The 13,204-nt window shown below is 37.9% G+C and overlaps 1 protein-coding gene across 2 annotated transcripts in view; it reads left to right on the forward strand.

The window, feature by feature from the left end:
- The first annotated feature begins 2,206 nt into the window (after positions 1-2,206).
- HBS1 (translation elongation factor EF-1alpha (GTPase) HBS1) overlaps positions 2,207-13,204 on the forward strand; it is a 400,441-nt gene continuing 389,443 nt past the window's right edge. For both annotated transcript variants that reach the window (XM_090410159.1, XM_090410158.1), the window contains exon 1: positions 2,207-2,398. In XM_090410159.1, the coding sequence (XP_090266285.1) occupies positions 2,356-2,398 (43 nt within the window). In that variant the 5' untranslated portion in view covers positions 2,207-2,355. The remainder of the gene's footprint in view (positions 2,399-13,204) is intronic.

The following is a 13,204-nucleotide window of genomic DNA, read 5'->3' on the forward strand; positions in this document are numbered from 1 at the left end:
CAATGACCCCTGTGAAAAAAGGGTATATGTGGAACTACAAGGGGCGGTAATTATGAAAAGTCAGGAGACAGCTTGCAGATGTAGCATGGAATGAGGAGTTAGCTGGAAAAGAGATCAATGCAGCTTGGGGGATTTTCAAAAACTATTTAGTAGATGCAATGTCTAAAAGTATACCATGGGTGAGAAGGTTAAATAAGGTAGGTGTGAGATGGATGAATAAAGAGATTAAGCATGCGATACAGAGAAAAAGGGCATTGTGGAGGCAGCATAAGAGAAGTGGAAGTAACCAATTTAATGAGGTCTACAAAGACTAGGCAAGGAGGGTGAGTTGGTTGGTGAGGTTAGCTAAAGAAAGGTATGAACAGCAGTTAGCTAATGAAGCCAAAAAGAATCCTAGGGAGTTCTTTCGATATGTAGTTGAATGTGGACTTCCGGGCATCGACTGGAATATTTCTTTGAATGTGGACTTCCGGGCATCGACTGGAATGTCAATTTGCACAAAAACATTCAGAACCGAGACTCACAACATGGATTTCCATGGTAGGGCTGCAATATGTAAGCCCCCGTATTATCCGAAACAAAATGCATCATCGTCTTCAGTGGTGCATAAAGTATGAACAGTGGGATCTGGAAGCTTGGAAAGCTGTGTTATGAACGACGAATCAAGCTACACCCTCTACCGAGCAGGTGGACGGGTGTGGGTGTGGAGGATGCCGGTAAACGTCTCTTACTGGAGTGCGTAACCCAGGGACGAATGCTGGTTTTGAAATTCACTCTTGCTCTTGTTCATTCAGGGAGTGAGAGATGTGATCGAAATCTAATTAGCGGAAAAATGAATTACTGACCACTTAGAACTATATATTTAGAAATTTATGTACATTTAATCATACAAATACAACATTTATTTTACAAATGATATTCTATCTTTTTCAATTTAGCTACTTGAATACAAATTCTACCGTACGGTTCTTCTTTATGAACTGCTCAATAACTTCGTCATAAAAAGCTGGTTGTAACTTAATTTTCCCAAGCAACATGCACACTTGTAAAGGCTGGCTGAAGCTCACTGGTTAGAGCTACGTTGACTGCGTATGGCCTGTATTTAAGCAACAGAGTGCGACGACGTAAAATGGCTATGCGCGCGCATGAAATCACAGTGCTGCAGCGAGGACCTGGAAGCTCCTACAACCGAGCAAGCCAAGGTAGCTTTGACTAGACGAGCAAGCATCGGTCTTCGATACACAACGCAAAGCTCAATTGTTGCCGCGCAAGCTTAAGTCGTCTTCTGTCTACAAAAATAAAAGCCTAAATGGAATGCTTATAAATGTATGCATTTATTAAAAAATAAATATTACTTCTTTCTCAATTAATGAAGAATTCGCCCCTGGCGTAACCCCAGCTACGAAATTTGAAGGTGGCAGTGTGATGGTATGGTCCTGCTTTTCCTGATTTGGCCTCTATCTCTGTTTGTGGTACCACAATCGTTGAATTCCTAGAGGTATCTGAACATTCTGGACAATATTCTGCTTTCTACTTTCTGGTGTTTCTGTGGAACTGACTGTTTCAGCAAGACAATGCATAGTATCATAAGGCTGCTATTGTAACTGTGGTTTGTGGACATGAATATCACAGCGCTTGACTGGCCTCTACAGACCCACAGTTTGAAACCTAATGAACATGTGTGGATGAATTGGAGCGTCGGAAGAAGTAAAGGGACGTCTGCCTCACAATAGTCCAGGATCTGCAGGAAGAGATTCCTGCAGGAAGAATGGTCCAAATTTCCCATGGATCGCGATCGTATTCTTGTGGAAAGTATTTCTGCTAGGATTGCTACAGTCATTTCAGTGAAAGGAGGGCCTTCATCTTAACGTTAGGTGCGATGGCTGTTTGTTCCTCCTACTGTGATGTCCGTTTGACTTCTTTGTAAGCAGTGCGCAATCAGTCATGCACAACACGATTATGCTTTCCATTGCTATTCATGTTCAAAACTATGTTCAGTAGGGTTGTTAATTGTTATTACCTGTTTTCTAGTTTTTTTCAAGTAATTGTCTTGATGAAGTGAAACAAAAGAATTTCACGAAACTAGTCGAGAAATTAATAAAAATAGTTATTATTCAATGTAATATTTTATTTTTGTCTTTACGTCTACATCACTAGAGGGCTTGTTGCTAATTTTGGATTGTTCTGTATTCCGTAAATATGTGTATGAAGTTCGCAAACGTAGCGTAATATGCATATGTATGGGCACGTGTAAAGCATACTACGTATAATATGTACATATGCATTTTTTGTACAAAATTACTTCATCCTTGTTTGTTGTCTTTATAGAGTACATGGAACTTTTGATTATTAAATATGTCTCGGCATCGAAACGTTCGTGGTATGAATTATGACGAAGGTATTTCTGTTTACTGATGATTTTAATTTTAAAGCCACTGAAAATATGCCTATTATGTTTCTTTGATCTTCCTTTACTTATCCTTTCGGATTATTAACTGCATCAAATTTCTGTATCACTGATTTTATAGGGTTTACATATTTTATCAATGTAATGTTTACTAAAGCATATGTCATCCATGTGTTTGTTTTACGCCAGGATTGCGGTAAATCTACCCAGTCAATTAATATTTTATCCGGATTTCACAAAGACTCTAATAAACTTTAGAATCGATACTTATCTGAATTGAAGATGTATAGACATCCTTTCATTTGTGGATGAAGTCCTGCCATGGGTAGCATTATAAATGAAACTTTAAACTGGGGAACTGGAAAAGTTCCTGTCCAGATGGCGTCTCATTTGAAGCATTAAATTTCGGGTTGCAGGAAATCAGAATATGACCACTGAAGAAATGGAACAGATTAGTTAATAATAATAATAATAATAAAAAAAGGAGTAGCAGGAGCGAATGCTGGTCTTGAAATTCACGCTTGCTCTTGTTATCATTCAGGGAGTGAGAGGTGTCATTGAAGTTGATTAGCGGAATAATGAATTACTGACCATTTAAAACTATATATTTAGAAATTTATGTACATTTAATCATACAAATACAACATTTATTTTACAAATGATGTTCTATCTTTTTCAATTTAGCTGACCTACTTGAATACAAATTCTACCCTACAGTTCTTCTTTATTAACTGGTCAATAACATCGTCATAAAAAGTTGGCTGTAACTTAATTTTCCCAAGCAACATGCACACTTGTAAAGGCTGGCTGTAACTTAATTTTCCCAAGCAACATGCACACTTGTAAAGGCTGGCTGAAGCTCACTGGCTATAACTACTTTCACTGCCTGTGTTTAAGACGAACGTGGAGGAAGCGGAAGTGACTATACGCACGCATGAAATCACAGTGCTGCAGCGAGGACCTGTAAAGCTCCCACAACCGAGCAAGCCAAGGTAGCTTTGACTAGACGAGCAAGCATCGGCCTTCGATACACAACGCAAAGCTCAATTATTGCCATGCAAGCTTAAGACGTCTTCTGTCTACAAAAATAAAAGCCTAAATGGAATGCTTATAAATGCATGCATTTATTAACAAATAAATATTACTTCTTTCTCAAGTAATGAGCTTGTGCAGCAAGCATGGAGAATTCACCACTGGGGAGTAGGAATTTAAACAGCATTAACATTTTTCAGAAGAGCTTCTTAATCATGCTTTACCCTGATATTTTATGAGTATAACAAGTGGAAGATTTTGCCGAGAATTTTTTTTGTCTTTCTCAGAAGGACAAATTACAAAGGAATAAAATTCTCGAATATATTTGTTAAAAAATTTTTAATTATTATTATTGTTATTATTGCGTGACAATCCCTGCAGTCCAAAGACTCGTCGTGGGAGGGCACACTACTCTACTTTGCTAAATACATCTCATCCTCTCCACTACTACTTAATTCTCCAACTATGATACTACTACCATCATTGCTATCTATTGCCCATCCTCACCAACAACAGTATTTTTGTCTGTAAATTGCTTGGGTTCTGAAGGCCGATTTTTCTGTATGCAGGATGAAAAACCTGAGTTTCCAGGAGAAAAAACCCTGCTACTACCGTATGAGATTGGCTAACTCGCCTTCAGCTGAAAAAGCCCATATAAGGATTCCCCTCGTGAGAACTGAACCCAGATCTTTTCCAGTCGAAGGGCGCAATGTTTTGCTATTTTTCCAATTGCACTACGGCTGCTGCTAGAATTAATAGGATGTTTTTTTTTTGTTTTTGTTGTTGTTTAAAAATCATCCACTTGTTTTCCTCTCATAATATATTAGATTGAAGCATAATTAAGCATTCTAGATGACACGTGAAAGTGGTGTTGCTTACTATTGTGAGAATATTCTTTAATAGGATAGAGACGGTGGTGCTGGAATCGTGGTGTGGAGGAGCATTATGCTTAATAGACACACTGAGCCACAAGTGCTGGAAAATGGACTGACTGGTGAATGATATTGCAATAAGTTCTTCAACGTCATGCTCGATTTTTCCCTGGCTGTAGGCAAAGAATTCATTTTAATGGATGACATTGTCACACCACATGGTACATGAGCAGTGGAGATACTTCTTGAGACCGAGGATATTAATCGAACCAAGTGGTCAGCATGCTCCACAGACCTCAAACCCATAGATTATGTTTGGGAGATGCATTGCTTCTCAGAAATCTCCTCTAGAAAACAAACAAGGCCTTATCCTTGCTCTGAAGGAGGAGTGGGCTAGTTTGCCTCAAGAACTTCTGAATCACTTGGTGCTAAGCATGTCATGACATTGTGAGAACTGCATCTTCAGTTCAGAGTGGACATATTCCATACTGAAATGTCTCTCCATATAGTTATCTGGAAGCACTGTACATCAATTCCTTAACTACGTTCTTAGGAAATTTGCAACTTTTGCCAAAAACGTATTGCAATTTAATTTGTAAGAAATTTATAACATGTTTTTTGTGTAATATAATTTATTAGTGTACTGGCAATAAATTTTTGTCCACATTTGGCTCTAGTCATGAAAATCTTTTCATATACAGGTAAAAATGTAGTTTGTCCTTAGCTTGACACCAGTGTATGTAACCTTCTGTATATCAATGCTGCAAAACAAGAAAGATCTTAATTCATTTTCCTTTACCTCTGATAATATCCTGATCTCCAACTAAGTTCAGATTTCTTTTGGGTTGCACTCCAGCACAAACATGCAGTCTTCATCTCATGGCATCTTTCAAAAGCAAGGTACTCTTTTCTGCTCAAGATACCACTTGGAATATTTCTCACACATTTTTAGTAGTACATCAAGAATCTTCATGAGAATGTTTAATTCTGTTTGAAGAAAATAGAAAATAAAAGAAAATTAAAGAATGCTTCTAAGACAGAACTCTTGGTCAGCATCTGTTTACTCTCTGGCTTTAAACCTACTGAACAAGCTATTCTCTGGGATAGCTTCTTACTCTGTCTTTCCCAAAGGCCTTCAGCTATTTGGGAAATAACAGAGCTATAACCGATTTCTTCTTTCCTCAGCTTATTTCACTCACTCATACACACAAAGTTATGTGCTGTTTTGTAGCCTTTACTTTGCTTGTGTTCAAATGCAGAATAGGGATTTGCTGTGGAATAGAGGTAGAATATGTGTTATTATTTATATGGGCACTTCATGGAGTTGAAAGGCTCATCGTGGGGAGACCCACTCTATCCATTAACACAATACCTATCATACATATCCTTAAACCTATTCACTGTTGAGGTACTCACAACCACCTCTGGCAATCCATTCCACTCATTCACCACTCTCATGAAAAGAACCTAGTCTCCACCCTTTACTAACCACACTCTTAGACAGCTTCCAAGTGTGACCTCTTGTTTTTCCACTACTTCCCATGTATTGAAAAATTTCTTCTGTGGCCATCTTATAGAATCCCTTTAATAACTTATTAGTTTCTATCACATACCCTCTCCTCCTCCTGTCAGCTAAACTCTGCAACCCACACACCTTCAATCTATCCTCAGGAAACATTCCACAGACCTGTCACCAGCTTGGTCACTAATCTCTGAATCCACTCCACCTCCTGATCCCCAAGAAATTCAGCTGACCAAATCGCTGTATAGTAGTCAACATCTGGCTGAATCATAGCCCTATAAAGAGGGATAATAACCTCCTTATCTTTACTTGTCAATGTGCTCTTCAACATCCAAGTAATCCTCTGAGCTATTTTGCCAGCGCTTGCAATATGTCCTCTGAATTTCATATCTACCATCACCCCCAGATCTACAGCCTCGTCAATCTCCTTTAAACTATTACCATCAGTATGATATGAAGTGATATGATATGATATAATCTTTCATCTCAAAATGCATTACCTTACATTTTACAACATTGAATTGACAACCATTGTCCTTTGCCCACACTGCCAGTTTATTTAAATCATCTTGTAAGATAACTACATCACCTTTATCAAGTATTGCCCTCCCTAGTTTTGCATCATTGGCAAACAACTGAATGACCCCCCCCCCTTCAGATCTTCTGCTATATCATTAATATATATAAATTTAAAGAGTAGTGGTCCTAGTACAGAGCCCTGGGACACTCCATTAGTCTTCCTCATTCACTTTGATTTCACTGCATTATATACCATCCTCTAATTCTAATGTTTGTCTACCAGCCCCCCCTGCGCTATCCATGCCACCATCCTCATATCCATTCCCATTTTCTCCAATTTATGGAATAGTTTTCCATGCAGTATTCTGTCAAATGCTTTTGTAAAGTCCAGCAGTATAATGGTGTAGCCATTTCCTTGATCCAATTTTGCTGTCACTTTATTATAAAATGTAAATAAATTACTGAGGCAGGACCTACCGTTTACAAAACCATGCTGTCCCGTATAAAATATTGAATTCCTATCCACCCATTCTTGAATTTTACTTTTAACCAATTTTTCCAGTACTTTAATCACCACTCGAGAATTGGCCCGTAATTTGCTACATCTGTCTTGGACCCACCTTTATATAATGGAACCATCTTATCATCTTTCCACTCCCTTGGAACCTTGTCAGAGCTGGACTTAGATTGAACAACTTCGTCAGAGGTATTACCAGTTCGCTTGCACATTCTCGTAGCACAAGGGATAATATACCATCCTGGCCCACTGCTGTATTCACATTGATTTTCAATATACTAAGTACCTTCAGTTCATCTACCTCAATGCTCATACCAGTCTCTGTCACCTCAGTAACTGCATAGTCACCATCTGGATGATATACCCTTGCAAAGTGATCACTTGGTAACTGAACTATTTCTTCTGCTTCTATCACTTTCCTACCATCGGCACTAACTAAAGTTATTTTTCCATAATCATTCTTTCTCTTACTTGTTACATAGCAAAAAAAAAATAAACTATTTTTGATTTTCTTTGACCTGCTTAGCTTATTTTCTCTCTAAATCTGATTTAGCCTTTCTTATCATACTAGTTTCCTTTCTTGTTTGTGCTTTATACTGCTCATGGGCATGCTGATCACTTTGTTGTTTATATTCCTTCTACAGTGCTTTCTTTTTTTGCAGCTCCTGCTTTATATTGCTAGTCATCCATTTAATACCTACTCGGCTTATCCTTCTTACCATGGGTGTGCACTTTGATACTGTCTCACTCAAACAATGCTTGCCCACTTCCCATGAATGACATTCATTCCATCTAGTTTCTTATGCCAGGGCACTGCTCCAAGTTGCCTTGTAAGTTTGTCATTATTGCCAGCTTTGTAGTTCTACATAAACCCTTTCTTGACTGAAATTTCCACATGTTGAGCAATAGAGTGGCAGAATGTGTGTTGATGAGTGCTGTTTAATTGCTAGGCTTCCAAACTTATGGTACAAATTTTACTGTCCATGACCTACTCCATATGATGATGAAACCTAGTGTTATTCTCCCCAGTTCTGTGCTTTCCTCAAAATCATACACTTTTTATATAGGCTAGCCTCTGTATTCCTCTTCTAACCACTGGATGGAGGAACATTCTATAAAACAGACTAACCAACCAGGAGAACACATGTAATTAACAGATATAAGACACACGCCTTATAGCATTAGTTGCAGCTTTACATTTTCTCCAGATTCACACATCATTACATTTCATTATTGGATTTTCAGAATTTTTTATCCTCTGCAGCAATAGACTTCTTTCTCTGTCAGCAGTCACTGATAGTTGAGTCTAAAAATGCTTCTTTTTGGATGACCTCTTCTAAAAATAGTATTAAAATTATTAAACATAAGCAAGAATAACAAAATGGTCAAGAAGAAATATTCAAATGTGAATAACTTCCAGTTTCTAGGTTCACTCGCAGTAAATAGCTTAAGTACATTATTATGAGGAGTTCAAAGACTCATCTAGCGAGGGCACCTATTCCACAACTCTCCATGTCCACCACTTAATCCACCAACTACACTGAGCCACCACTACCATCATCATCTATCCCCAACAGCATATACTGCCCACCACCACTAGTATTTTTTGTCTGTAAATTGCATGTGTTCTGAAAGCCGATTTGTCTGTAAGCAGGATGAAAAACTTGAGTTTCTGGGATTAAAAAAAATCCTGCTACCTCCATATGAGATTAGCTAACTCACCCTCATTGGTCAGCATATCTGCACTCCAGCCAAAAGGCTAGAGAGCAGATATGCTGACCACTCAGCCAACCAGGCCAACTTATATGGCACATTGCAACAATGAGCCATGTGTCTGATATCTCACTATGATTTTCACCATCGTTTAAGTTTAATTTGAATGACAGTTATTAATTCAGAAATCTTTCTGTGAATACATTTTTTTCTGTTTCTTTTTTTATCTCTGGAAGTACACAAAAATATTATATGAAACTAGTAATTAAATAATGATTTCGTAAGAAAAAAAAAGTTGCTCTTCGTACTCAAATAATCATTAATCCCATTTTTTGTTTCTCAAGCAGGCTTTCCAGATAATTGCTAGCCCATTCATTTCTGGTACTAATACCGCATGCACACGCGCACACAAAGAGAGAGAGAGAGACAGACAGAGCTGAATATCTGATTTAACTTGTACAGATTAAATTTCACATTTAATTCTTCTAATTTAATTATTTAATTCATTTCATTTAATTCAAACTAAAAGAAAACTGTGTTTTAATTTGCAAAGGCAGCTGCATTTGAATAAGCATCTTGATTATACTGGATATGCATGTTGAAATGGCTGTTGAATCCCATAATACGATTTATAGATAGCTGCTGACAGATGTGAGTTATGCATAAAAGTTTTAAGTCATTTCAGGTATTCAGGTAAGCTGGGGGGGGGTAAGTAGTTTTATATTAGGTAGTGAAAATAACCCAGTACCACCTAAAGCATTCACAGACTAATGGAATATCACCTAAATGTGGAAATTGTTTTATTGTAAAAAATTACTTGGTGGCAAGAGAAACAGTGGTCGTGTCATGTAAAGAATTGATAAATTCAGGAGGAGGTGATTAAGTAGAGAATAAGCTTTTCTGTATAGAAAGAGTAACAAATTTGGTATAGATAATACTAATCTAGTAGTATGAACTATATGTTGACTGTTTGTAATGGTATTTTTTAAGAAATTTTTTGCTAGTTTTCCAGATGTACCCCATATATATGGGATGTGACAGATTTGAAGTCTCTGTTCTGGGGTGGGGGATGGTGAGAGTGTGGTTTGGTTTTTTTTAAATTTTCTAGAATCCTCACTGCATCCAGAAAATATTAAAATCCCAAACCACACCTCACTCTCCCCCCCCCTCAAGAACAAAAATCGGGGGGGGGGGTTTGGAATTCACTATCTTATATATCTGGGGTACATCTGAAAAACTAGCAAAAATTCTTAAAAAAAAAAAAAAAGCCCTTACAACAACTTACAGACTATATAAAAAATTGACACCCCTTTTCTGCTCCATTAATGACCAGCCACACACTCTAGACCTGCCATGTGTGTTCCAGATTCTTTGTAATTCTGTAAACTGTCCTATGGCCAAATAGGGACTTGCAGACATGCTTTGTACACCTACCTCAGGATATGCTGGAAAAAGGCCACCTGAATCTGGTCATTGTATCAGAGAACTTAGCAGTAACCAATCTAGCCATGCTGCCTCTACTTGAGGAAGGAAAGTGATCATGTGGTCTTGACCCAGGAGATTGCCAGATATGCAGAATTTTTCTGTTAAGAAGGGATAAAGGGATATGTGTGGATTTATAAATCAGGTGATTATGATAAGATGAGGAGTCGGTTTACAGCAGTACCATGTCATATGAATTTGGAAGGGAGTGTGTGAGAGAGAGAGAGAGAGGGGGGGGGGTTGGCAGAGCATGGGAGATGGACAAGGGATATTTGAAAAAAAAACAGTATTGGTCTATATATAAAAATTATATATATATAATTTTTCTCAGCACTCTCGTATCTTTGATCTCTTGTCTTTGATCAAATGCTTTATTTTAATGCAACTCTAACATCCATAACTTAAAACTTGGTTAATGAGTACTTAGGCTAAGGTGCTGGTTTACATTCGTGTTTCACTTTAATGGAATAATTTACAGCACAGAGAAATAATTAAACAACAGGTTTAATCAATTTCAATATTTTGTCTCAGTCATAGCGACATCTCAGAGATGTTATGTCTAGTTTTTTTGCTTAGAGGGTAGTGAATTGGTTGTCCAGAGGCAGTTTTGAGTGCTTTGTCACTGAATCAGTTTTAGGAGGGGTGTGATAGATATTAGGTAAATAATGGGTCTCCTGTGATGAGTCTTCTGACTCCATGGAGATTTGTATAATAATAATAATTTGATCAATTATTAAGTATCATATATGTAAGTATCTATCTATCTACATGTTCACTGGGCATCTACAGATGCCGTATGGTCACTCCGATGCTCAGTGATGTGCCATACTAGGCCTCGCCATGTAGTCCTGTTGTTTGCTTTTCTGGAGGCCTCAACTCTCTGAAGATCAGTCACTCCCCACACACCATCCCTCATTGATGGTCTACCTCTTCCTCTTTTTTCAAGAACTTGACCTTCTACGTGTGGACAGACTTATGTGTTCGTCGAACATGTTGTTTATTATTTTAACGGTATAATAGAACACAGAAACTAAGTAAATAATTAATTTATTAACTTGATGCTGATATTTCGCTGGTATTATAACCAGCATCTTCAGAGCACAAAAACACTGTTTGTCACAATACGCGAGACTAAAACAACATGGTGTACATTAACAAAATTGTAGCAGCAACACAAAGACTAGAGTCCTGATTTTGGCGCCCTCTATCTGAGGAAAAAAAAAAAAAAAAACTTCTCTCACTAACAATTCTCCCTCCTTTATCAAAAATTCAGCACACCTAAAAAGCATCTTACAACACCTCACCCTAAAAAGCTCAGACTTAATAGTAAGCTTTGACATCACTTCACTATTCACAAATGTACCACTAATAGAAACCCTCAATCTACTGAAGTCGCACTTCCCCCCTGATATATTTGAACTATTCAAATTCACAATACATGCAGGATATTTCACATGGAAAGGGAAAATATACAAACAAATTGATGGGACAGCCATGGGCTCCCCCCTTTCTCCCCCCCTAGCCAACTTTTACATAGAACACCTGGAAAAACAAGCAATCAATACAGCCACTCTCAAACCAACACTTTGGCTACGCTATGTTGATGATGTGCTTGCCATTTGGCCACATGGCCCTGAGACATTGAAAACATTCCTAGCACATTTAAATAGCCAACACCCAAAAATCCACTTTACTATGGAACCGGAAGCCAACAACTGTCTGCCCTTCCTGGATACACTCATTACACGTCTCCCAGATGGTTCCTTATCATTTTCAGTTTTCAGAAAACCCACACATACAGGCAGATACTTATACAAACAATCACACCATCATCCTTCTCAACAATATGGCATTTTAAAAACGCTAACCCATAGAGCGAGAGCAATCTGTTCAAATGACAAGGCTCTTACTGCTGAACTGACTCACTTACGCCACACCTTCTTGGCCAACGGCTACAATCCACAAAAAATAAACAAAATACTAAACACTCCTAAGAAACCCCTCCCACCATCCACCACAGAGAACTACAACAAAACAGTCACCATCCCTTACATTAAAGGCACATCCGAAAAGATCTCAAGAATTCTCATTAAACATAAACTACGCACTACATTCAGACCATGTAGCAAGTTAGCTACCCTCATCCGCTCACCCAAGGACAGCATTCCTCCTTTATCACATCCAGGAGTCTACCAAGTACCCTGCTCATGCAATCAAGCCTACTACGGTCAAACAGGAAGAACTGTGAATATCCGCATCAGCGAACATAAACGATACGTCCGGAAATATCATTATGGGAAGTCGGGCCTAGCAGACCATGCTCTGGATACCCCTGCACACAGGATCAACTGGAAAAACACAAAAGTACTACACAGAAACCCATATAAATCAGAGAGATTGTTCTTAGAGGCGACAGAAGCCCTAAAACACACCCCAAATCTCAACAAATATGGCTGTATTAACTTACCGAAGATCTGGGAGACAGTCATATTAAGGAAAAACTAGCACTTTTCTAGGACTCTAGCAATATATGATAGCGTTTTTTTTTTTTTTTTTTTTTTTTTTTCCTCAGATAGAGGGCGCCAAAATCAGGACTCTAGTCTTTGTGTTGCTGCTACAATTTTGTTAATGTACACCATGTTGTTTTAGTCTCGCGTATTGTGACAAACAGTGTTTTTGTGCTCTGAAGATGCTGGTTATAATATCAGCATCAAGTTAATAAATTAATTATTTACTTAGTTTCTGTGTTCTATTATACCGTTAAAATAATAAACAACTTGACCTTCTATTACTGTTCTGAGAAGTCCCCTTTCCATCCTTTCAATGTGTCCAAAATATTTTAACTTTCTTCTGTCAATATCCTTAAGGAGCCTTAAAGTTCTACTGATCTTTTCTAACACCGATTCCTTTGTACACCTTTCAGTATATGATATCCTCAACAGCCTTCCGTAACACCACATCTCAAAAGCAGATATCCGTTTCTTATCTGACTTCTTTAGGTTGCAAGTTTCACATTCATAAGTTGCTGTTTGCAAAACAACTGCATCCAAAATCCTCAACTTTGTTCTCATGGAGATAGATCCATCCTTCCAGATTTTAGTCAAGTCTTTGACTGTTGTTGTTTTAGCCATTCCTAACCT

Source organism: Typopeltis vanoorti, chromosome 20 (genome assembly GCF_054136105.1).
Source record: "Typopeltis vanoorti isolate ZY-2024b chromosome 20, IOZ_Tvanoo_1.0, whole genome shotgun sequence".
NCBI classification, from domain to species: Eukaryota; Metazoa; Arthropoda; class Arachnida; order Uropygi; family Thelyphonidae; genus Typopeltis; species Typopeltis vanoorti.